The following is a 23,851-nucleotide window of genomic DNA, read 5'->3' as shown; positions in this document are numbered from 1 at the left end:
GGAAAATTATTGTGAGCCTTTGATGGTATCTTTTCCTTGAATTTTCATGTTCCTTGAATTCTTGTGTTGTCTTCACATTTCAAATAGCAGTCACCCCCTCTTGTTTTTACTGATTGACTTCAGGACGGAACTGTCTTCTGTCAGCTCTGCTAGGAATTCTGAGACCTTTACCAATCTGCTGTGGCTATGCCTGCTCTAAATTTGCCTCTCTTTGTGGCAGAATTCTTAAGCTTCTGTGTTCGTTTTTGATTCTACAAAGTGCCATGCTAGGTACTGAAGGCCTACTTGGCTTTCCCATAGGTGGTGCTTACATGCTCATGTTAATGATGTATTGCAGGCCTGGTGATTTGGGCTGACTTTCTGTGTGTGCTCACCAGCCTTCTGGAAAAGCTCACTTTCACCATTGTCAGGTATGCTGACAGAGAGCCAGTTATGAGGTGGGGGTGTGTGTGGGTCAGGCATGTGGGGCACCAGTGATGCCTGTGGGCTAGTTTGGCAGTGTGTCCCCAGCAGCTCAAGGTTGGGCCTTCTGTTCTGAGATCTGGCTGCTGGTCTGCTAGCTGCCCACTACCCCCCTAGTTATGCAGCTCATGGCTTAGTTTTCTGGGTGGGGCAAGAAAGAAATGGACTTCTTTGGGAGTGTCACACATCTGGGGAAGTCAGGTACTCGCTCATACACTCTCAAGTTGACTGCAGAGGAGAAATCATTGCCTGAGAAGGGCTCTCTTGGCACTGAGCTGTGCTGGAACTGTCTTGGAGGAAGGGTAACATGGGTAAAGTCAAACTGTTCCTCTTCTCTCAGATTTTTTTTTTTTTTCCCCCAGTGGTGTGCAGGATCTTTTCTAATGGACTCTTGGACTTCCACAAAGGTTCTCTCATCTGTGAGCAATTGTCTAAATTCGTGCTCTTCAAGGGCTCATAGACTGCAGTTCTGAGAAGCTGGAGCTGGCATCGGCCACTTTAGGGTCCACATCCAGGACCATTTGTCTGTATGTCTGTTACCTGATGCCTGGGTGGGTGAGGGTCCTTCCAGGTCTCTTGGCATATGGCGCTAGTGTCTGAACCAGAGCCAGATGGGGCTGTAACTAAGTCACTCCTCTGTTAAGGAGCTGCTTCTGAGTCTGTAGCCAAGACATTCAAGTCAGCTGCCTGGGTGCTGGCCTGTCTTCTTAGAACAGCTCTCCTCACTCTTGGACTGCACTAGGGTTTTACAGTCTCTTCTCTGGATCTCATAGCTCCCACAAAGGCACTTTTGTTTGTGGATGGATGCTAGATTGTTGTGACTGAAGGTGGATATGTTGGGGAATATCTTTTTTGGCTGTCTTGCTGATATCACCTTTCCATGTAAACTTTAGAATCTGTCAGTAGTCACAAAATAACTTGCTAAGATTTTGATTGGTATTGCATTGAATAGGTCAAGTTGGGAATAAATGACATCTTGGCAATACTGAGTCTCCTTCTTCGTGATCATGAAATATCTCCATTTTTTAGTTCTTTGATTTTTTACATCAGAGTTTTATAGTTTTCTCCATATTAGATCTTGAACATATTTTGTTACGTAGCTTTCCTTTTAATGCTATTGTATCCTCTTAATTGGCATTTAGAGTTCTAATTGGTTAAATTATTTGGTTTGGATTCAGCATGTGGTAATTTATTAATAAAGTATTTCTTCCTCTTTTGTCTTTTTCTGTTTTATAATGGCCTTTTTCTATTTTATAATGTTGAATAGAACATCCCTCTGTTCATATCTCAGATTTTTTGGAATAACTACACGAATGATTCTACATCTGTTTTTTTTTGGCATGGCTGTAACTTAGAAAATTTAGTTGATTTCAGTAAAGATTTATTAATTGATTCTTATACTTGTATAGATCTCATACTTTTATATTACAGATTAAGAAATCCCAGTAAATATAGGTTGTTAGATAGTGTCATACTGGTCCTGATTTTTGGTTTGGAAAATGTGGTTAATGAATCACTAGGATGGAGACGGCCAAGACTGATTCTGTGAGACTATTGTAAGCTGGTATAAGTGAGCAAATAGGCAGAGTCAATGGTAGGACAAGGTACTTTTGTTGGTATTTATAGAACCTTTTTTTTTTTTTTTTTTTTTTAAAGCAGAAGTACTTTGTTAAGTACGAGTCAGTTAATTAAGGGTGGTACTGATTGTGACAGTATTAACTACCACCTTACCTAGTAGTTGGCAAAACGATGCATTATAGTCCTGAAGTAATTTCCTAACAGAGTCACATTTGAGTATGAATTGAAGATGTGAATTTGTTCCTTTAGCCCAGTGAGGAATAACTTAGAAAAGTGTAAAATGTTTAATTTTTGTTTCTCTCATTTATAGAACCTCTATACACAGCATTGTTTTGTAGATCAAAAACATTCTCAGCTACCCTAAGAAAGTCAACTTTCTCACTGTATTCTCTTTCAGTTAATTAGAATTCATTTGGTATATAAATTAGTTAATGATGACTTGGAGTGGTTTATCTTAGAGGAACTACATTAGTAGTTTCACTCTGACACATTAGAATTGTATTTTATTCACTGTTAGAATTACAGAATTATAGACTGGGAGGCAGATGGTATAGTGGAAGACCATGACTTTTGGAGATATAGTGGTTCTGTTCCTTCCTAGCAGTGGTACTTTGGGCAGATTACTTAACATCACTAAGTTTCTTTTTCCTCATTGTAAGTTACTGTAAGTGGGATATTTAACATAAAAATTCCTTTCTTGCATGTGGTACAGAGTATTAATACAATAGAATTCCTGTCTCGATTCTTGTCTTCTCTTCATTTTCCCAATCTGCTTTATAAAACTGCAGCTGAAGTGCTTTTTCTAAAACCAAAAACTAGTTCATGCCTTTTCTTCTTGAAAATCCTTCAGTGGATCCCTTAGCCTCAGGATGAATTCCAAATTCCTCAAGGGCCTGTAGGTTTTTTCTAGTCATGTGGTTTATTTCCCCATTGGGCCTGCATTATAGTCCTTAAGTAATTTCCTAACAGAGTCACATTTATTTGAGTATGAATACTGAAGCTTGCTCACTTCCAAGCTAATGTTCTTGTTGCTTGTTACATTCTGCTTTGAACTCTGTCTTTTGCTCTTTGCCCTTCTTTCTGACCCTCGAGCTGCTTCGCTTGTTCCGAACATTAGGTTAAATAAAATTTCAGTCCCTTAAGTACATATGAGAAGAGTGAGAGATGTGTAAAGACCATTGGACTAAGATGCAGACCTGGGTTCTAGTCCTAGCTCCTCCATTTACTAGTTAGAGGATCTTCGGACAAATTAATATTTCTGAGCTTTATATAGTGTCCTTATCTTTGAAACCAGGGAGTCTGCTTAGTTGATTGTGTGAAAATGCTTTGGAGCATAAATATATAGCTGCTAATAGTATTATTATCAAGAGTATATGTTGGGAGCTCCTGGGGTGGCTCATTTGGTTAAGTGTCCAACTCATGATTTTGGCTCAGGTTATGATCTCACAGTTCATGGGTTTGTGCCCAGTGTTCGGCTCTGTGCTGATAGTGTGGAGCCTGCTTGGGATTCTCTCTCTCCCCCTTCTCTCTCTGCCTCTCTCCAGCTTTTGCACGTGCTCTCCCCTTCTTTCTCTCAAAATAAATAAACTTAAAAAAAGTCTATTTTGGGTATTTGTAAGTTAGCTCTGTTTTCTGATATTTGAGGAATTGGATTATGGGCCCTTACCCCAAATTTATATGTTGAAGCCCCAACCCTCACCCCGCTTGTGACTGTATTGGAGATAGGGCCTTCAAGGAGGTGATTAGGATTAAATGAGATCATAGGGTGTAGCTCTGATAGAACTGGGTTCCTTTTATTTTTATTTTTATTAAAAAAAAATTTTTTTTTAACGTTTATTTATTTTTGAGACAGAGACAGAGCATGAACGGGGGAGGGTCAGAGAGAGGGAGACACAGAATCTGAAGCAGGCTCCAGGCTCTGAGCTGTCAGCACAGAGCCTGACACGGGGCTCAAACTCACAAACCGTGAGATCATGACCTGAGCCGAAGTCGACCACTTAACCGACTGAGCCACCCAGGCGCCCCTGAACTGGGTTCCTTTTAAAAGAGGAAGAGACAGCAGAGATCAGTCTCTTTCCACCATGTGAGGACATAATGAAAAATTGGTCCTCTGTAAGCCAGGAAGAATGCTCTCACCAGAAACAGAAGGCTGATCTTGGATTTTCTAGCCTCTAGAGCTGTAAGAAAATAAATTTCTGTTGTTGAAGCCATTCAACATTTTGTTATGGCAGCCTGAGCAGACTGATACATATTAAAATATGATTGCCTTGTGGGAAGGGCAAGCTAGACTGATTTCTCATATAACATTTAATGAGTAACACAATCAGCCATAAATTAGTGGACTAGTTTAGAAAATGGCTTTGGTAATTTGGGAGTTACCCTAATAGATTTTTTGTCTATATGACTAGGAGTATTAAAGTTGTTACTTTCAAGTTTAACCAAAACCTGTTTTGGGAACTTACTCTGCCCCTCTCCCATATAAAAATTTAATCTTTAAGGATGCATTTGGCTGTAGGTAATGAACAACTCAGGCTTAAACAATGTGGAACATTTATTATTTTATATCACAAGAAATTCCAAGGTAGGATTGTCCCAGGGTTGGTTAATTCTTTAACTTAGTAGTATCAAGGATTCAAGTTCTTTCTGTTCTCCTATTTGGTGGGGTGGTAGTGAGGTATTATTAGCATTAGTTTTAGTTTCCTGCTGTTTGCAAGCTGGTTGCAGTAAAAATGTTACATGGCTATTATAGAACATTTGGAAATTCCACAAAAGAATAAAGATGAAAGCACAAATCGTTTATAATCTAACTGTTAACATGATGATGTATCCCCTCTCAATATCTGGTGGGTTAGTTTGTATATTTAATTATACCAAACAAAATTAGGTCACACTATATACACAGATACATATTCTGTTTTTTTTTCCATTAAGATTATATAAGAAAAATTCTCTAAGTAAAAATAATAATTTCTTTCTGATTATTGAAGTAATGATCATTGAAAAAATTGGATACAGAAAAAAATACAAAGAATATTAAAAATCACCCATATCTCCTTACTGAAGGATAACTACTAACATATTGATATATTAATATATTGGTATATTGTTGAGTGTGTATAAATATACACATTTCTTTAAAAAAAAAAACAGGTACATAATTATTTGTTACTAGCTTTTTACCAAATATACACCTTTTCTTGTGGTTCATACCCCAGCATCTTTGCTTCTTCACTCTTAACCTGTACCTGTGGTCTCATGAGGAGTTTCAGTTGATTGAAGAAGAAAAATCTTTTTTTTTTTTTGCAAAATAATAAATTTATTACATATGACTGGCAGATAGCTGTTGCTGATATATTATTCTCCCAATGTTCATGAAACATTTCAAAGTAAAATATAATTAAAAAAATTTTTTTTAACGTTTATTTATTATTGAGAGACAGAGAGAGACAGAGCATGAGCATGGAGGGACAGAGAGAGGGGGGAACAGGCTCCAGGCTCTGAACTATCAGCATGGAGCCCGACGTGGGGCTCGAACTCACAAACCGTGAGATCATGACCTGAGCCAAAGTCGGATGCTTAACTGACTGAGTCACCCAGGCGCCCCTCAAAGTAAAAAATAATTTTATACACCACACAATCACAGGGGTCCTTGAGGATCTCCAAACATTTTTTGAACTAGTTGACTTTCAATTGCGAGATCTGGTCCCAGCCCTGAAGCTTCAGGAGGTTAAGTGTGCCACCCAAGGTGGCTGGAATTTTCCCAGCTATAAGGACAAGATTCTACTTCAGAGATGAAGGGAGGGGAGTTCCCAAAAGGGACCAATAAAACCCCTGAAGCAGAAACAAGAGGAGACAAGGGTAGAGGGGGACTGTGGTTGAATCAGAGGACCTCTGGGGTGAAGGTGAAGAGCCCTCTCCAGGACCAGCATTCCTGGGTGCTCACCTGTGTCATCCCCCCTGCCCCAACAGGGGAAGGACTGCCCTACAACAGCAGTAGGTAGATCTGATGCCCTACAACAGCAGTAGGTAGATCTGATGGTCGATCTAGTAGTTTGCAGAACCTGAAGAGGGGGCCCAGCAGGACCCTCAAATGGATTCTGGAGTATCCAGGATGTCAGGATGTACATGCCCTTGGTTAATGAGAAGTCCTTGCCAGTAGTCCCAGGTCCTGGAAGGCATCAGTCAGGTTGTTGCAAGGATAGCCCTTGACTAAGACCAGTGGGCCTGCACAACCACACTGGAGTTGGTCACGTGAGCTCCATAGTGACCAGCCCAGAACTGCGTGTCCTGGCCCCAGTGTTCGAAGGACACAAAGTGGATGCCCATCTTGATGTTAGAGAACATGTGGGTGACCTGAAAGCAGACATTGTTGTTCCACTGCTGGATGGGAACAGTCATAGCAGAGAATTTATGTAGGACAGTCTGGTTGGCATTTAGAAGTTGGACACGGAGTCGGTACATACAGCCACTGTCGTGTCAGGCTCCCCACCTGAAGGAAGACACGAAGCAGGTCTGTGAGGGAGTCCCAGGCACCGTTGACCTGTTTACCTCTACCACCCAGCTGTCCCCACTGTGCTGCACCATCCATTTCCAGAGGCCTTCTGTTCTGAAGAAGAAAAATCTTGAGCTGAATTTACAGATGGTTTTACATCATATGCTGGTACCACCTGAAGATGGATATTTATGACACTGTAGCCACACTCAGGGGTGACCCAGAAGGGGAGTGGTGAAGGGAAATTCTCCTGATGAATGGAACTTTGAGCAATGCAATGGAACTTTTTGCTTGGAAAGAGATGGTTAGAGATGTAGATCCACTCTGACTCATGGCAGTAGCAGTTGTTGGGCTTATTCATTATGGACCTGGAAAGAACATAATTGGAAGTATGCGGAATAGGTATATAGATGTGCTTCTCAGTGGGTATCAGGTAATATTTGTGTTCATTGTGAATGCCCATCAAAGAGTAACCTCAACAGAGAAGGGTGTCTGTAATCAAGTGGACCAGGTGTAACCTCTGGATTCTAGTCTCTTTCCCCAGCCACCTTTATCCTTGCTCAGTGGGCTCATGAAAATGATGTCAGGGTGGCAGGCTGGAGGTTGTGTATATGCTTAGCAATATGGACTTCCATTCACCAAGACCAACCTGGCTGCCACTGCTGCTGAATGACTAGCTTGCCAGTTGGAGAGAGCTGACACTGAATCCCTGAGATAGCACCATTCCTCTAGTATTTCTTATCACTTACTTTTGACCAGTCAACTCATTTTATAGCAGGTGAAATGTGGCATTGGGCTCATGCTCATGGATTTATGATCTTACCATGTTCTCCACTACCTTGAAACAGCTGAATTGATACAACAGTGCAGTGTTCTTTGAAAACTCACTTCACCAGCTGGTGGCAGTTCTTTGCAGTTCTGGGGTAATGTTCTCTAAGATGTGGTTCCAGTCTCTGAATCAGCCACCAGTGTGTGGTGGTATTTCTTTGGTAGCCAGAGTTCATAGTTAGAGAATCAAGAGGTTGACAAAAAGTGAATGAAGTCCTCTCACTATTACCCCTAGCAAAATTTTTGCTTCCTTTCTCAGAACTCTGGGGTATACTAGTTTAGAGTTCTTATTCCCAAAGAGAGGAATGCTTTTACTGGGAAAAGCAGTATTGGTCCTGTTGAACTAGAAGTTGAACACCTGGCCACTTCAGCTTTTTCATGCCAGTGAATTGATAGGCAAAGCAAAAGATTACTGGATTGGTTAGGGTGATTGAGCCTGACTCCCAAGTGGAAATTGAGTTGCTGCTACACAGTGAGGGTGAAGAGGACTATGTGAGGAATGCAGTAGATCATCTGGAGTGCCTTAGTACTTCCATGACCTATGATAAAAGTTAACAGAATATGAAAGCAATTGAATACAGGCAGGGCTGTTAATGGCAATGGTTTGAGTCACCAGCCAAGGAGCAACAACCAGATGAGATGATTGCTGAGGATAAATGGAATATGTAGTAGACAGTAGAAGAAAATTATAAATGCCAGCTATGACCTCATGATCAGTTATAGAATGAAAACTCTAGTATTTATGAATATTTGTTCTATCTATACCTTAATATTTGTGTATATATAGTCAATTCTTTTTCTCCTCTCTCCCCAGTTCTCCTGTATTTAACTTAAGGTGTGTTAGCCTAAGTTAATACTAGGTTATACTTACTTAATGCGAAGTTAAATACTAAGTTAATACTAGGTTCTTAGTTAATGCTAAGTTAAATACTAGGTTAAGTGGTTAACCCTAGTATTTGAGTATTTAAGTTATAAGATATCAAAGGGGAAATACTACGAAGCCAGTTACAAAAGGAATCAACATTACTCAAAGAGAAAGTAGACTTTGTATTCTCTTTTAGGAAGATAGCATCTTTTTGGTTGTATGCGGATGGTTGTATTATGTTAGACTGAAGCATGTTTTTGCTATTGTCTTTATTTAGGATTTAAATACAGTGAAAGAGGTTGGTACACATACCATATTGATAGAGGGTACTGTGGTGGTTTGTGCTATGTCAGTTTACTTAAGCTGGTTCTGTAGTATGATTCCTTCCCTGTATGGTTGTGGGTTAGAGTTGGCCAGAAGAGAATTTATGTAAACAGCATTCATTAACTTCTAAAGGTTTCTCTGGTTAGATGTATTTAAGAGGCACAGAGGTGTTGGTGGGTTCCAGCTTGACCTTGGTCTCCTTTGTTCCGCATCTAGCTCTTTTTCCTGGTTACTGACAGTTTGGTCAACAGTGGCTTCAGGCCCCTCACCCGATACGAGACCTACAGAAGCATAGCTTCCCAGATCTCCCCAGGAGCATTTCTTTTGCAGTCCCATTTCTGCAGCTGGGTGTGGTTGGCTTCTCAAATTGATGACTCTGTGATCCTCCCACTTGCCTTGTGGACTATCTCAGCCTCCCCAACTATCCCTATAAATTGTATAACATAAAATTCTATAATTAATTTCTTTTTTTAAGTTTATTTGTTTATTTTGAGAGAGAGAGAGAGAGAGAGAGAGCGAGAGCACGTGCGTGAGAGCGCACAAGCAGGGGAGGGGAAAAGAGAGAATCCCAAGCCAGCTCCATCCTGAACAGCATGAACTTGTGAGATCTTGACCCAAGCTGAAATCAAGAGTTGTATGCGTACCCAACTGAGCCACCCAAGGCACCCCTGTAATTAATTTCTTATTCTCTAAGTCTTAGTGGCCCTGCTTCCCAGTTTGAATCCTGTTTTAATACACACTACTTGTTGGTAAGCATCTATCACATTTATTGACTACATGGCATTCTAGTATATGAATTTTTTTTTTATCACTTGTCATTGGGCATTTAGATTATTTCTATTTTTTCTTTTTTCACTGTTATAAACAAAGGTGGTGTGGACATCCTTGAACATATGGTTTTTTGTTTTGGCACTTGACCTTGTTTTAAATTTCTTTTATGTTTATTTTTGAGAGACAGAGCACGAGTGGGGGAAGGGCAGAGAGAGGGAGACAGGGGATCCAAAGTGGGCAGCAGAGACCTCAGTGTGGGGCCTGAACCCATGAACTGTGAGATCATGACCTGAGCTGAAGTCAAACAGTTAACTAAGCCACACAGGAGTCTCATTGGCACTTGACCTTTTATTTCTTTTGGGTAAATTTCTGGAAGTGAAGAATATATGCATTTTATTTATATTTTTATTTTATTTTTAAATTAGGCTTCACGCCCAGTGAGGACCCCAACGTAGGGCTTGAACTCACAACCCCGAGATTAAGACCTGAGTTGAGATCAAGAGTCTTGAGCCACCTAGGCGCCCCAAGAATATATGCATTTTAGAGAAATGTTATACTTGTCTAATTGCACCCTCTAGCAGTATGTGAAAGTACTTGCCCAGCCTACACTCTTGATCATGATGGCTCTTTGAGTTTCTTTTTTTTTTAAGTTTTTATTTAAATTTAAATTTTATTTAAATTCCAGTTAGCAGTTGGATGGGATTTTGCTTGGGATTCTCTCTCTCCTCTCTCTCTGCCCCTCCCCCATGCACCCTTGCTGTCTCTCTCTCAAAATTAATAAACATTGAAAACAATTCCAGAGGTGCCTGAGTGGCTCAGTCAGTTAAGCATTCGACTTTGGCTCAGGTCGTGATCTCACGGTTTGTGAGTTAAAGGCTCGTGTTGGGCTCTTTGCTGACAGCTCGGGGCCTGGGGCCTGCTTCTGATTCTGTGTCTCTCTCTCTTCTCCTCCCCCACCTCCGCACTCTGTCTTTCTCTCAAAAATAAACATTAAAAAAAAATCTGGTTGGTTAACGTACAATGTAATCTTAGTTTCAGGTGTACAATATAGTGATTCAGCACTTCCATACAACACCCGGTGCTCATCACAAATTCACTCCTTAATCTCCATCACCTATTTAACCCATCCCCCCCACTCACCTCCCCTCTGATTTCAGTTCTTTTAAGAAGAAAGAAGATCATGTGAGAAGATAATTAGTTAACATGGAAGGAGTTAGTGGAAGGAGGCTAGTGTCTCAGACTAAGTATGAAATATATTCTGTCAATAATACTTAAACTAATTATGTGTAACTAATTCTGTGTTTAAATGTAGTTGCTCTTTTAGGGGCGCCTGGGTGGCTCAGTCGGCTAAGTGTCCCAACTTCAGCTCAGGTCATGATCTCACGGCTTGTGAGTTAAGCCCCATGTTGGGTTCTGTGCTGACAGCAGAGAGCCTGGAGCCTGCTTCGGATTCTCTGTGTGTCTCTCTCTCTGTCCTTCCCTCGTTTGTGCTCTCTCTCTTGGTCTCTCAAAACTAAATAAATGTTAAAAAAAGTTTTTTTTAAATGTAGTTGCTTTTTTGCAAGCTGGGTTTTTACAGGTTTTGCATTAAGTCTGTTTTTTACAATACAAGTTTTGTAGTATATATAGGAATTAGTCTGGGATAAATGTCACTGACTTAGGCTGTCATTACGGCAAAACTTAAAATTTCAGAGTCTGAATATTTAGTTATTGGAAATGCCCTGGGGATATAAATTAACTTGTGAAGGTTTAAAAACAATCTTTTGTTTTTTTTCCTCTAAGTTTGTTTATTTTGAGAGAAGGAGAGGGAGATAGTGCACCAGTGCATGTGGGAGAGAGGCAGAGAGAGAGGGAGGATAGAGAATCTTAAGCAGGTTCTACGCTCAGTGGGGAGCCCCATGTCGGGCTCGATCTCACAAACTGTGAGATCATGACCTGAGCCAAAATCAGAAGTCAAACTCTCAAATGATTAAGCCACCCAAGCGCCCCTAAAAATATATTCTATATTATTAGGGTTGAATTTTGAATTTTATATAGAGTATACTAGCTGTTGATTGTATTACCTCTTCTATTAAAGATGAGTGTGCCACAGCTTTCATTCCTTGACCATCAGAACTGTGTGATAGGCACAGAGACTTCCTCTAGATTTTGCTGGAAGCTCATAGGTCTCTTAGCAGTTGCTTCAGTGGGAGGTGGTAGGAGGATCTGTGCTAAGGCTTACAATAGCTAGATTTCAACCTGAATTGTTAGGCAAACAATTTGTTCTTTCTGCTGGATATTTGCCATAACCTGGTAGAGTTTGTTTTATGTAGTTTTCACTTTTGTTAGAATGGGAACTGTGTTGGAGAAAATTATATCCTTTCAACGCTAGCTGGGTATTGAATATATGCATACCTTAATCCCCATGACTCCATGCTTACGAGGTTTGTTTGTCAGTGGTGAACCAACATTTAGTCCATGTGCTCTTTTTCCCCCTCATCCTTTCCACAAAATGATTATAAAATTTACTGGAAAGTTTCTTAGGTCTCAAACCAATCAAACCTTAGGTTGGCCTTCAGCAAAATAGATGTTTTGTTTTGTGTACTTTGTGATATATAAAACTCACATCTTAAGTTTTTCCTATTAGTATTACCATACTTGTGTTTTTTTTTTTTTTTTTTGGACGGCCCTTAGACCAAGAAGTGTTCCTTATATACTGTATTTGATCAATTCTAAGAAACTTCCTCCTCACCCCCACATTTTAACCTTTTCTGAAATTGGGATGCATTTTACAGTTAAAAAGCTGGTAGAGCACTAGTCATTGTCTGTACTTGTGTGAACTTGGTTGTTTTTGCTGGTGGTTTAACCAGTTTATTGAAACCTGTTAAATCATTAAGGACCATTTGAGGAAAGAGTAGAGTCCTGGGTTTTGCTTTAAGAAAGTTTTGGCAGGAGGGCAACAGCTTCTGGTAGGATTAAGATAGCACTAGTATCAAAATTTGCAGAATTAGTGTCAGCAGCTTGGAAGAAAATTCTGGAAATAATGGTAGAGCCTTATCTTAAAATATATTGTGTTACCCGCAGTGGGAAGTTCACAGCATCACCTATATAGTATTCTTGCCACTTTGCTTAATCAGAATATAGTTATAAGGAAATAATCAGACAAATCCAGTTTGTCGGACTTTCTTAAGACACCTGGTCTGGATTTTTTTGTTTTCAAGTTTGTTTGTTTGTTTATTTAGAGAGTGGGAGAGAGGGAATCCTGAGCAGGCTCTGCATTGTCAGCATGGAGCCGCATGCAGGGCTCAAACCTATGAACTGTGAGATCACGACTTGAGCCAAAGTCAAGAGTTGGATGCTTAACCTATTGAGCCACCCAGGCACTCCTGGATTTTTAAAATATCTATGTCTTTAACATGAAAAACGATCAGGGTCGAAGGGTTAAGGTTGTTTGAGTTTTAAGGAAACTGAATAGACATGACAATAGTTGTAAAATCTGGTTAGATCTTGGATCATACAAAAGATAAGAGGTTTTTTTTTGTTCTTGGGATTTGGATAACTTTGAACATGAATTTTCTAGCAGATTTTATTACTTTCTTTATGATTAAGAGAGACCATCTAAATAAATCTGAAAAAGCATTTTCTATAAATATAATTCTTCTAAAGAAAGCACTCTGACACAATTTAATTGGCATTTTTTTTCTCAGTCATTAGGTAAAAATGGTGCATCTAACACTATCTGGTTTGTTGGAACCATTGAAATAGAGTATTTTTTTATGTAGATTTAGGTTATTTTTTAATGGATTGTCATGAAATTGCTTCCATTAACTAATTGGGAAAAACCTTATTTAAACCATTTAAAATATTCTGTGGGGAAAAATACAGACTTTGGAAAAGTTTCTGGGAGGTTTGGATTAGAAGAGAGTTGGGGCACCTGGGTGGCTCAGTCGGTAGAGCGACCAACTTTGGCTCAGGTCATGATCTCACAGTTTGTGAGTTCAAGCCCCACGTCGGGCTCTTCGCTGACGGCTCAGAGCCTGGAGTCTGCTTCAGATTCTATGTCTCATTCTCTCTCTGCCCCTCCCCCACCTGTGCTGTGTCTCTCTCTGTCTCTTAAAAATAAATAAATGAAAAAAAATTAAAAAAAAAAAGAGAGTTAAAAGTTTTTAAAAGAAAAAAGAAAAAGAAAAGTTATTAAAAGAAATGACGTGATTACATTTCTAGAAAGGGGGGAGAAAAGGTATAGACACAAAAGCAAGATGGCAGAAAACTTTTGATGCACATGAGACCTCCCCTGTTTGTTACCTAATAAGTAGGTCATTAAGCCACTTGCAGTTAGGGCAGAGAGAAATTATTGCTTTTCAGAGAAAGCAAATTATTTTCAAGTCCTCTTGGCAGACTTTCAGGAAGGTTTCAAAGTGAGAAAGGGAATGTTTTAATTCAAGTCATATTATTATTTTGAAATGTTATTTATAGCATTCTATAGCATATGTGCTTAGGTATATAGGCTCTGTTTTCCATATAAGATTTATTTTATTTAACATTTATTTATTATTATTTTTAATTTTTTTAATGTTTATTCATTTTTGAGAGAGACAATGTAAGCGGGGGAGGGGCAGTGATAGAGGGAGACACAGAATCTGAAGCAGGCTCCAGACTCTGAGCTGTCAGCACAGAGCCTGACATGGAGCTTAAACTCACAAACTGTGAGATCTTGTCCTGAGCTGAAGTGGGACGCTTAACTGACTGAGCCACCTAGGCAACCCCGTATAGTACATCTTTTAACGAAGTAGGGCCCTACCTCAGAATGGCACTTTTTTTTTTTTTTTAATGTTTATTTATTTTGAGAGCATGAGCCAGGGGAGGGGCAGAGAGAGGGAGAGAGAGAATGAATCCCAAGCAGGCTCACCTCCCAGGACAGAGCCTGACATGGGGCTCGAACTCACAAACTGTGAGATAATGACCAGAGCCAAAATCAAGAGTCTGATGCTTACCTGACTGAGGCACCCAGGTGCCCCTAGAATGGTACTTAAAAAAAATTTTTTTTTACATGTTTATTTAATTTGAGACAGAGAGAGAGGGAGAACAAACCAGCAGGAAAGGGGCAGAGAGAGAAGGTGAGAGAGAGAATCCCAAGCAGGTTCTGCACCATCATTGTAGAGCCCAATACAGGGCTCAAACCCATGAACCAGGAGATCATGACCTGAACCAAAGTTAAGAGATGCTTAACCAACTGAGTTGCCCAGGTGCCCCTAGAATGGCACTTTGAACGTTAGCTTACTGGTTTGTATTTGGAACTTAATTGTACAGCTAATATGTTACTATGAAGAGTTGGAAGAAAATGATTAGTTTTATTAAAATTGTAAAATAAATATGTAATTAATAAATGAGTGGTGCCTAGTGTGTGAAGTAAACAGATTTAAGGGCAGAGCTAGAACAAAATGACAGTATTGGTGTTTTGGTGCTTATTTCATATGATTAAAAATGTCTATTTAATAGATACTTAATTTTTAAGATACTTTCTTTAAATTTTGTTTTTTTAACGTTTATTTTTGAGAGAGAGGGAGAGAGAGACAGAGCGCAAGCAGGGGAGGGGCAGAGAGAGGGGGAGACACAGAATTCGAAGCAGGCTCCAGGCTCTGAGCTGTTAGCACATAGCTTGACATGGGGCTTGAACCCGTGAACTGTGAGATCATGACCGAGCCTAAGTCAGACACCTGACTGAGCCACCCAGGCTCCCCAATTTTTAAGATTCTTTCTAAGAAAAGAGTTCTGAGTTCATTTAAAAAATAAGTAAACATTAATTTTTCATGTATTTCAGATATAAATTTTTGCGGGCATTATAAAACCATGTAAAATGTGAATTTATAAAACTAAATATGATACTGAAATTGAAGGGCAGGCATATGGGGTTATCATTGTTCTTTCTACTTGTATGTATATTAACTATTACTCGGGAGCAGTAGGAGGTACTCATAATTAACTGTACATGTTTTCCTCTGAATGCCTACAACTACTAAATGATGCTATCTCTTGTTTGATCATTTAGAAGAAATTGGATTCAAATTTGTTTTTTTCACAGGGCTCAATATGTTGATGCTCTGATTAAAATCAGCTTAATATTAGAGGATTTAAAATGAGGCAAGTAGGCAACAAACAGGCTACTGCCATAACCATGAAGCAGTTGCACATTTTTTTTTTTTTTTTGAAAAGATGCTCAGGAAGAATAGGCCATGGAGAAATGTCCACAGTACATCATTTAACGAAAAAGCAGGACTGAAGGGTATAATGTCAGATTTTACATTCTTGCATACAAACACATACTGAGAGACTTGAAAAAAAATACACTAAAATGTTAACATGGTCTATTTGAATGATGGGACCATGATACAATTTTTCATTCATATTTTTCTCTCTTTTTTAGTATTTTTCTGATAAAACAGGCAAAAATTCAAAAACTATATAGCATTTTTCATTTAGAGTGCATTTGTTTTAAGCATAGTCATGACAACGTTCTGTGCCTTTTAGGATTCAAGTATTTACTTGAGATAAAGAGAGGGAGAAAGATTTTTGTTGTGGTACTAGATGAAGGTTGAGAAAATGAGGGAGAGGAAATATGGTTAAAGGTAAACTTATGGATATGAGAGAGTTTGCTTATAGATGGTAATTTCCACTTTAGGGAGTGAAAAAAAGAAATTACTTTGCCTATGTGGTCACCTTGCGGGACTTACAGGTATAGATATCACTTGAAAATGTTCTTTGCTCCAACTAGCAGATCCTGACTCACTAAAGCTTGGTTTCCGCAGGTAGACAAGGAAGGAAGAAGAGAGCTAGTTTTATGTATGGGCTGGTCATAAAATTCAGTTATCTAAGGAATTTCCTGTTTAGTTCTTAGCTACATTGTTTATTTTGAGTTTAGCTCTTTTAAGTAATTAACTTTTTCTTTTAAAGCTGAACATGTTTATTTCCATTTTAAGCAGACTTCATCAGTGGCATAAGACAGGGATGGCAAAATGGGTTTCATATCACATGTCAACTTCTAGAGTGATTAGTTAAGTTTTTAGATTTTGCAGAGAAGACAGCTATATATAATTAACAATGTCTGTTTTAGTTCTTTGGAGAAATTCTGGCTGTTTGTCTTCTAGTTTATAATCCATTTTGTTTTGATACTTGGAATGTACTAAAGCTGTTGGTAGTGATGCAGGTAAAGTATAATAAAAGAACAGCAGAGACCAGCTTATTGGATACTAAACTTACAAGCCTGAAATAAGCAACAACAACAATTCTGGTGCAGATATTGCTTTTAAATTCAGTGGTCTATAGAGGAAATTAACTTGACCTGTGTCTTCAATGAAGTGGTGGCAACCCACATGTAGGTATTGAGCACTTTAAAGTGTGGCTAGTTGGAAAAAATGAATTTTTAAATTTCCCTTAATTTTAATTATTTTAAATTTATTTATTTATTTTTAACGTTTATTTATTTTTGAAACAGAGAGAGACAGAGCGTGAACAGGGGAGGGGCAGAGAGAGAGGGAGACACAGAATCTGAAACAGGCTCCAGGCTCTGAGCTGTCAGCACAGAGCCCGATGCGGGGCTCGAACTCATAGACCGCGAGATCATGACCGGAGCCGGAGTCGGACGCTTAACCGACTGAGCCACCCAGGCGCCCCTAATTATTTTAAATTTAAAGATGGAAGCAGTATAAAATAGTTTCCATTAAACACAACTCTGTTGTTTTGATAGGGACTACATTTTACTTTTAACAGTTGCATTGGAACGTGCATGAGAGGTTTCTCTGTGTAGGCCTGGAAGAAACACCCATTTCTGTTACCATTGCATTGCAATATTTAGTTTTATGACTGTGCAATTAGGGAAGCTGGGAAATGAAGTATAATTATGTGCTCTGGAGGAAGGGAGGATAGTGCAAAGCTAGTAGTCTCTTTGATGCTTGTGAAAGAAAAGTGTGCAACTTGTATACTAAAAACAAAACAAAAGGCACATGAAACTCTAGAATTCAGTGGATAACTGAAAAGTATCATTCAAGATGAAATCTGCCTAGTATTAAACATACTAAGAATTGAAAGTACTTCCTTAGATTCATAAAGGGCATATATCTTTATAAAGGTCAGTTGCCCCAAAAGCCAGTGCAATAGAGCAAAAAAAAGAAGATATACAGATTGGGAAGTAAGAAGTAAAATCACCTTTTGTGATTGTCTATGTACAATAGCCTAAGAAATCTACAAAAAAGCAACCGCAGCAAATAAATGAATTTAGCAATGTTGCAGGATTACAATACAAGGTCAATATTAAAAAATCAATTGTATTTCCATAAGCTTGCAATGAATAATTGGTAATTGAAATGATAAAAACAGTATCATTCATGATAGCATCAAAAAGTATGAAATACATGGGGTGCCTCGGTGGCTCAGTTGGTTCGGTGTCTGACTCTTGATTTTGACTCAGGTCATGATCTCACAGTTTGTGGGTTTGAGCCCCATGTTGGGCTCCACAGTGTGTGTGGAGCTTGTTTGGGATTCTCTCTCCCTCTCTCTGTGCCCCTCCCCAGCTTTCTCTCTCAAAATAAATAAACATTAAAAAAAAAGTATGAAGTACATAAGGATAAATTTAACAAAATGTTTGCAGTTAGTATACAAGCACTTTAAATTCTCCCTGTTATGTTTTTTTTTTTTTTTAGAAGACCTATATAGTAGGGGAGGGTTATTGTGTTTACAGCTGGAAGATGCAGTGTTGTTAAAATGGCAGTTTTCTCCAAGTTGATTTCTAGATTCAGTATAATCACTGTCAAATTTTTAGTGGACTCTTTTGTGGAAATTGATAAAGTGATTCTAAAATTGACATGAAAGTGCAAAAGACTTAGAAATATCCAAAACATGGGGTGCCTGGGTGGCTCAGTTGGTTAAGCATCCGACTTCGGCTCAGGTCATGATCTCCCCGTTTGTGAGTTCGAGCCCCGCATCGGGCTCTGTGCTGATAGCTTGGAGCCTGGAGCCTGCTTTGGATTCTGTGTCTCCTTCTCTCTCTGCCCCTCTCTTGCTCATGCTCTGTCTCTCTCTGTCTCTCAATAATAAATAAATGTTAAAAAAATTTCCTAAAAAAAAGTATCCACAACAGTCTTGAAAAAGGAAAACAGATGTGGGGGACTTTAGTACCTGTCTTCTAGAGTTATTAAAATTCTAGTAATCAATACAGTATAGTACTAGATGAGGATCAACAGGTATTACAGTGGAACCCAAAAGAGAGCCCAGAAGTAGACCCACATATATGTAGTCAGTTGATTTTTGAGTAAGTGCCAAGACAATTCATTGAAGAAAAGGGTTATCTTTTCAACAAATGATGCTGGAGCAATTGGGATATCTATATATAAGAAAATGATTTTGATTATTACCCTAATTTACACCTCATGCAGAAAGTTAATATGAAATAGACCATAGCTCTATCAAATGTAAGGGCAAAAATTATAAAACTTCTTTCCTCCATTTCTGGAGGAAAATATGGGGAAAATCTCAGTGACCTTGGGGTTGGCAGAGATTTTTAAAAATAGGACATAAAAATCATGAAATATAAGAGAAAAAATTGGTAAATTAGGCTTCATCAAAAGAAAAACATTTTTTTTTCTTTGAAAGACTATTAAAATAATGAAAAGGCAGGCTACGTGTCTAGAAGAAATATTTGTAAAATATATCTGATAAAAGACTTGTATTCAGTATATATATTTTGCCACGCACACGCATATATCTATATACATATGCAACTCAGTAATAATAAAAAACCAGTTAAAAGTGGCAAAGATTTGAACACTTTATCAAAGAAATGGATAGTATACAAGTATTTGATAAGATGCTCATCATCATCACTTAATAGGGAAGTTGAAATTAAAACCCCTAGTAAAATTAAAAAAGACTGACCATACCAAGTGTTGTCAAGGATGTGGAGAAACTAGAACTCACATATATTGCTGGTGGGAATACGAAATAGTACTGCTACTTTGGAAAATAGCTTAGCAGTTTCTCATAATGTTAAACAGAAACTTCATTTACTGTGGACTTAGCAGTTCTACTCTTAGGTATTGCCTAGGTATTACCCAGGAGGAATGAAAACATGTCCACAACAAAGACTTGGACTCAAATATTTATAGCAGTTTTAGTCATAGTACCCCCAAACTAGAAACAAACCATCATCAGCTGATGTATAAACACATCAGCTGATGAGTAAACACATCATGGTAAATCTGTACAATGGAATACTGCTTAGCAGTACCAAGGATGCATTTCAAGAAGCCACACACAAAAGACTATATATACTTTTGATTCCATTTATATGAAACTCTAGAACAGGCAAACACTCTAGAGCAGGCAAAAACTGTGTACACATTTGTCAAAACACACTGAAGTGTATACTTAAAAATTTTGAATTGTATGCATTTCATATTTTAATAAAGCTGACGCGTTCCTCCCCTCCTAGGATGGTCCCTAACATCCTCCCAAACTGGGCAATGACCTTTTTAAAAAAAATTTTTAGGGGCACCTGGCAGGCTCAATTTGTCCTTGAGGAACATGAGACTCTTGATCTGGGGTTGTGATTTCGAGCTCCATGTTAGACATAGAGATTACTTAAAAAAATTTAAAAATAAAAATTTTAATATTGTTAAAAACTCATATTTAAGCATTTCATGTGTTTCATTCCATCGAAGTTATTATCTTCATTGATGTTTACATTGTATCATCTGTGGCCTGTGGCAGCTTATTCCACCTGATTCTTTTTTTTTTTTCCTCAATGTTTTTATTTATTTTTGAGACAGAGAGAGACAGAGCATGAGCAGGGGAGGGGCACAGAGAGAGGGAGACACAGAATCTGAAGCAGGCTCCAGGCTCTGAGCTGTCAGCACAGAGCCTGATGCAGGGCTTGAATTTACGGACTGTGAGATCATGACCTGAGCTGAAGTCGGATGCTTAACTGACTGAGCCACCGAGGCACCCCTATTCCACCTGATTTTTGAGTCCTTTTGGCATGACCCTAGAGCCTTGGTGGCTTTCACATGCCTTGCAATACACATAGTGCATCTTGTACATTTCATGTCCTAGACTTGTTGTTGGCTAAGAGTCTAGATTCCTTGCAGTGGGAAGTGGTATTAGAGATCATAATCTGAGTAATAAGTAGTGTTCCATGGCTGTTAGACAGTTATATTTAGGCCTTTTCTTATCCCCCCCCCCTTTATTTAGGTATAATTGACATATAAAATTGTAATATATTTAAAGTGTATATCATGATAGTTTGATGTACATATGCATTGAGGAGGATTCTTCATATCTAATGAACATATCTGTCACCTAACATATTTGTCTTTGTGTGTGTGTGTGTATGTGTGTGTGAGAACATTTAAGTTCTACTTTTTTACCAAATTTCAGTCATATAATACGGTGTTACCAACTATAGTCACCATGTTTTACAATTAGGCCATTTCTTTGGACAGAGGTAGGATATTGATATGTGATATGATAAAATACAAATTCAGTTTGGACTGATGGTTTCAATTTAAATCCAGAACCTTGTTTGTTTTTTTTTTTAATTTTTTTTCTTAAACCTTGTTCTTCTTACATCAAGAGTCTTGTGAACCATGCCAAAATCTCACTTCTCAATGACATAAACATGTAATGACTTGCTTCATCTCACACTACACAAATAACAGTCTCAGGTTAATAATTCCCACACTATCATCAGCAATAAAATGATTGAAAACAGTTTCAGGGTTTCTTTTCTCTTTCAGTTATTTTTGTCTTAAGGATAAATCTCATTTTAAGAATGATTGGGGCACTTGGGTGGCTCAGTCAGTTAAGCGTGTGACTCTTGATTTGAGCTTAGGTCATGATCTCACAGTTTGTGAGTTAGTCTTTTACTATTACAGATAGTGCCAATATGAATAACTGTATAATATATTTTTGCCAGTGATTCTTTGAGATGGATTCCTAAAATGAGATTACTGGGGTAGAAAAAAGAAAATTGATACGTAATTTTGCTCTGTATCAGAATCTTTCTGCACAACTTTGCAGAGTACCTTGTCAGACCTTTGCATGTTCGACAGATGAGTAGGTGAGAAATAGTATATCACATTGGTTTGCATTTGCATTACTTTTTTATAGTGAATGCAGTTGAATGTCTTTTCAAATGGTTAAAAGTGGTTATATTGCCTTTTTGGTGAACTGTTAGATTTGTTTTTTAAATTGATTCTTGGCCTTTTTATAATATTTAGAGTATATATTAATGATATTTATGCTTTGTTTGTGATCTAAGTTGCTGCCCCCACCTTGCTACAAAGAGTTTATCATCACTTGTCTTTGAACTTAGCTCTGTGAACTTTTGTCTCTGAACTTTTCTCACCACCAGACTCTGAGTTATGTACAGGAGTTTGGGAAGAACAGGTGGGTAAAGGATTGTGTTATAAGATTCACAGTGGTTTTTGTGGAGAGAAGAGACATGGTCATAATGGATAACAGGGAGGTTGGAATTCTGATGTTGGCTAATGGATTTAGTTTGTATCATTGTTGGTAGGTGTTTGGATTTTTTGTTAACATTTGTTTTTTGTTTTTTTTTTTTCAATATATGAAATTTGTTGTCAAATTGGTTTCCATACATCACCCATCCCAAAATGTTAACATTTGTTAAGTAGAGACCCTGGTTGGTGAGCTAAGGTTCAACAAAGGACTGCAAGGGAAAGTGAAATAGAGTAGTTTATTATTCACAAGTCCTGGGTGTACACAGTATGATGCCTCCAGGAGACACAGGGAGAAGTTCAGTGCAGGGTATATACAGCGAGTGAGCAGCAGGACTTGAGGCACATCCCTTTATTAGGGTCCTCGGCAGAATGCATTGGGGTTTCCAGGCTAAGTCTGGATTAGTTAATTAAAACCCAAAACAGCAGGATTTTGATAAGTTCCGAGGCGGTCTTATCGAAAGGCACAAAAGGGGAAGAAGTAGGAGACAGGAGAGATTGTTTATCCCAAGGTGGGTTTGGGGAATTATATCAGGAACTTAAATTTACTTTTGACCCTGAGGGCTGTTGTCTGGGGCATCCACTTGTGGAGGAGCTAGTGTCAATTCAAGGCCCCTGTAGGCCACTTTAGCCACACAAAATGGATGCTGAGGCAACAAGCATTATTCTAGTTTAGCCAAACTGTCAACAGTGAGTTGGGAGCTTGGGGCTGGCAGAAGGTTCTGAAGGTGTAATGTGATAAATTGGTGGTTGAAGGGCTGTAATGTGTACCTCTGATGACAGTCACTTGGTGACTCCTTAAAAAAATTCTTTTTTAATGTTTATTTTTGAGAGTGTGTGCACGTGAGTGGGATTGAGGGCAGAGAGAGGGAGACAGAGGATCCAAAGGGGGCTCCATGCTGACAGCAGCGAGCCCAAAGTGTGGCTCAAATTCAGACCCTGCCTTGAGCCGAAGTTGGATGCTTAACCGACTGTGCCACCCAGGTGCCTCAGTGGATTGGCTGCTCAGGAGACAGTGGGTCCCACCTGACAGGGATTTCTGCCATGGCCTTGCCAGTGTTCTGCAACTATCATCAGACTGCTCTGATAAGTTTTTTGATTCAATTGAGCCTTTCTATTAAAAAATATAATTATAACTCTCTTTTTCTATAGCATATATGTTTAATGAATATAAACCTTAAATAAGTATCGATTGTTTTTGTTCTTATTTTCAGGCTGCAGATAAGAGAAAAGCTTTAGAAGAGACCAAAGCCTACACAACCCAATCCCTAGCTAGTGTTGCTTATCAAATAAATGCATTGGCCAACAATGTACTCCAGTTGCTGGATATCCAAGCCTCTCAGCTTCGGAGAATGGAGTCTTCCATCAATCATATCTCACAGGTAAGAACTTATAAAAGGCTTTAAATTCACATTTAATCAGCTGGCAGAATAGAAGCAGCATAGTCAAAGAAGTAGATAGCCTGGAAATACGAATTCCTTACTTATCTTACTAACTGTAGTTATTATCACTTCTGGCTTCAGCTTTGAATTCAGTAAACCCACTTTTTTTTTGTGATAACATATACATAATATAAAATTTACCATTTTGACCATTTTTTAGTGTAGAGTTCAGTGGCATTAAGTGTATTCACATTGTTGTGTGACCATTGCCAGTTAACCTACTGTAAAAGCCTTTTTTTTTGAAGTAAAATAAATTGTACATAATTAAAGCAATACAATTTTATAAATTTTCGTATACATATTACCCAAGAGACCATCAACACATTCAAGGTAATGAACACCTCCCACCCCCTTTTTTTCATACTTCTTTGTTATCCCACCTTTCTGTCCCCTGTCCTCAGGCTTTCTGTCACTGTGGATTAGTTTACATTTTCGAGAATTTTATATAAATGGAATTATATGATACATATTGTTTTTTTGTCTGGAGTCGTTCAGCATAATTATTTTGAGATTCATCCATGTTGTATGTAAAAATAGTTCACTTCTTTTTTTTTTGCTGGGTACTGCTTCATTGTTTCACATTTTGTTTTATCCATTCACA

General features: G+C 38.5%; 1 protein-coding gene across 15 annotated transcripts in view; it reads left to right on the top strand.

Annotated features, from left to right (window-relative positions):
• ABI1 (abl interactor 1) overlaps nucleotides 1-23,851 on the top strand; it is a 128,510-nt gene that overhangs the window by 28,169 nt on the left and 76,490 nt on the right. For all 15 annotated transcript variants that reach the window (XM_060659109.3, XM_060659108.3, XM_060659107.3 and 12 more), the window contains exon 2: nucleotides 23,023-23,190. In XM_060659109.3, coding sequence (XP_060515092.1) covers nucleotides 23,023-23,190 — 168 coding nt within the window. The remainder of the gene's footprint in view (nucleotides 1-23,022; nucleotides 23,191-23,851) is intronic.

This window comes from Panthera onca, chromosome B4, assembly GCF_046562875.1.
Source record: "Panthera onca isolate mPanOnc1 chromosome B4, mPanOnc1 haplotype 2, whole genome shotgun sequence".
NCBI classification, from domain to species: domain Eukaryota; kingdom Metazoa; phylum Chordata; class Mammalia; order Carnivora; family Felidae; genus Panthera; species Panthera onca.
The sequence above is the reverse complement of the archived record's forward strand: the minus strand, read 5'-3'. Positions and strand labels throughout refer to the sequence as shown.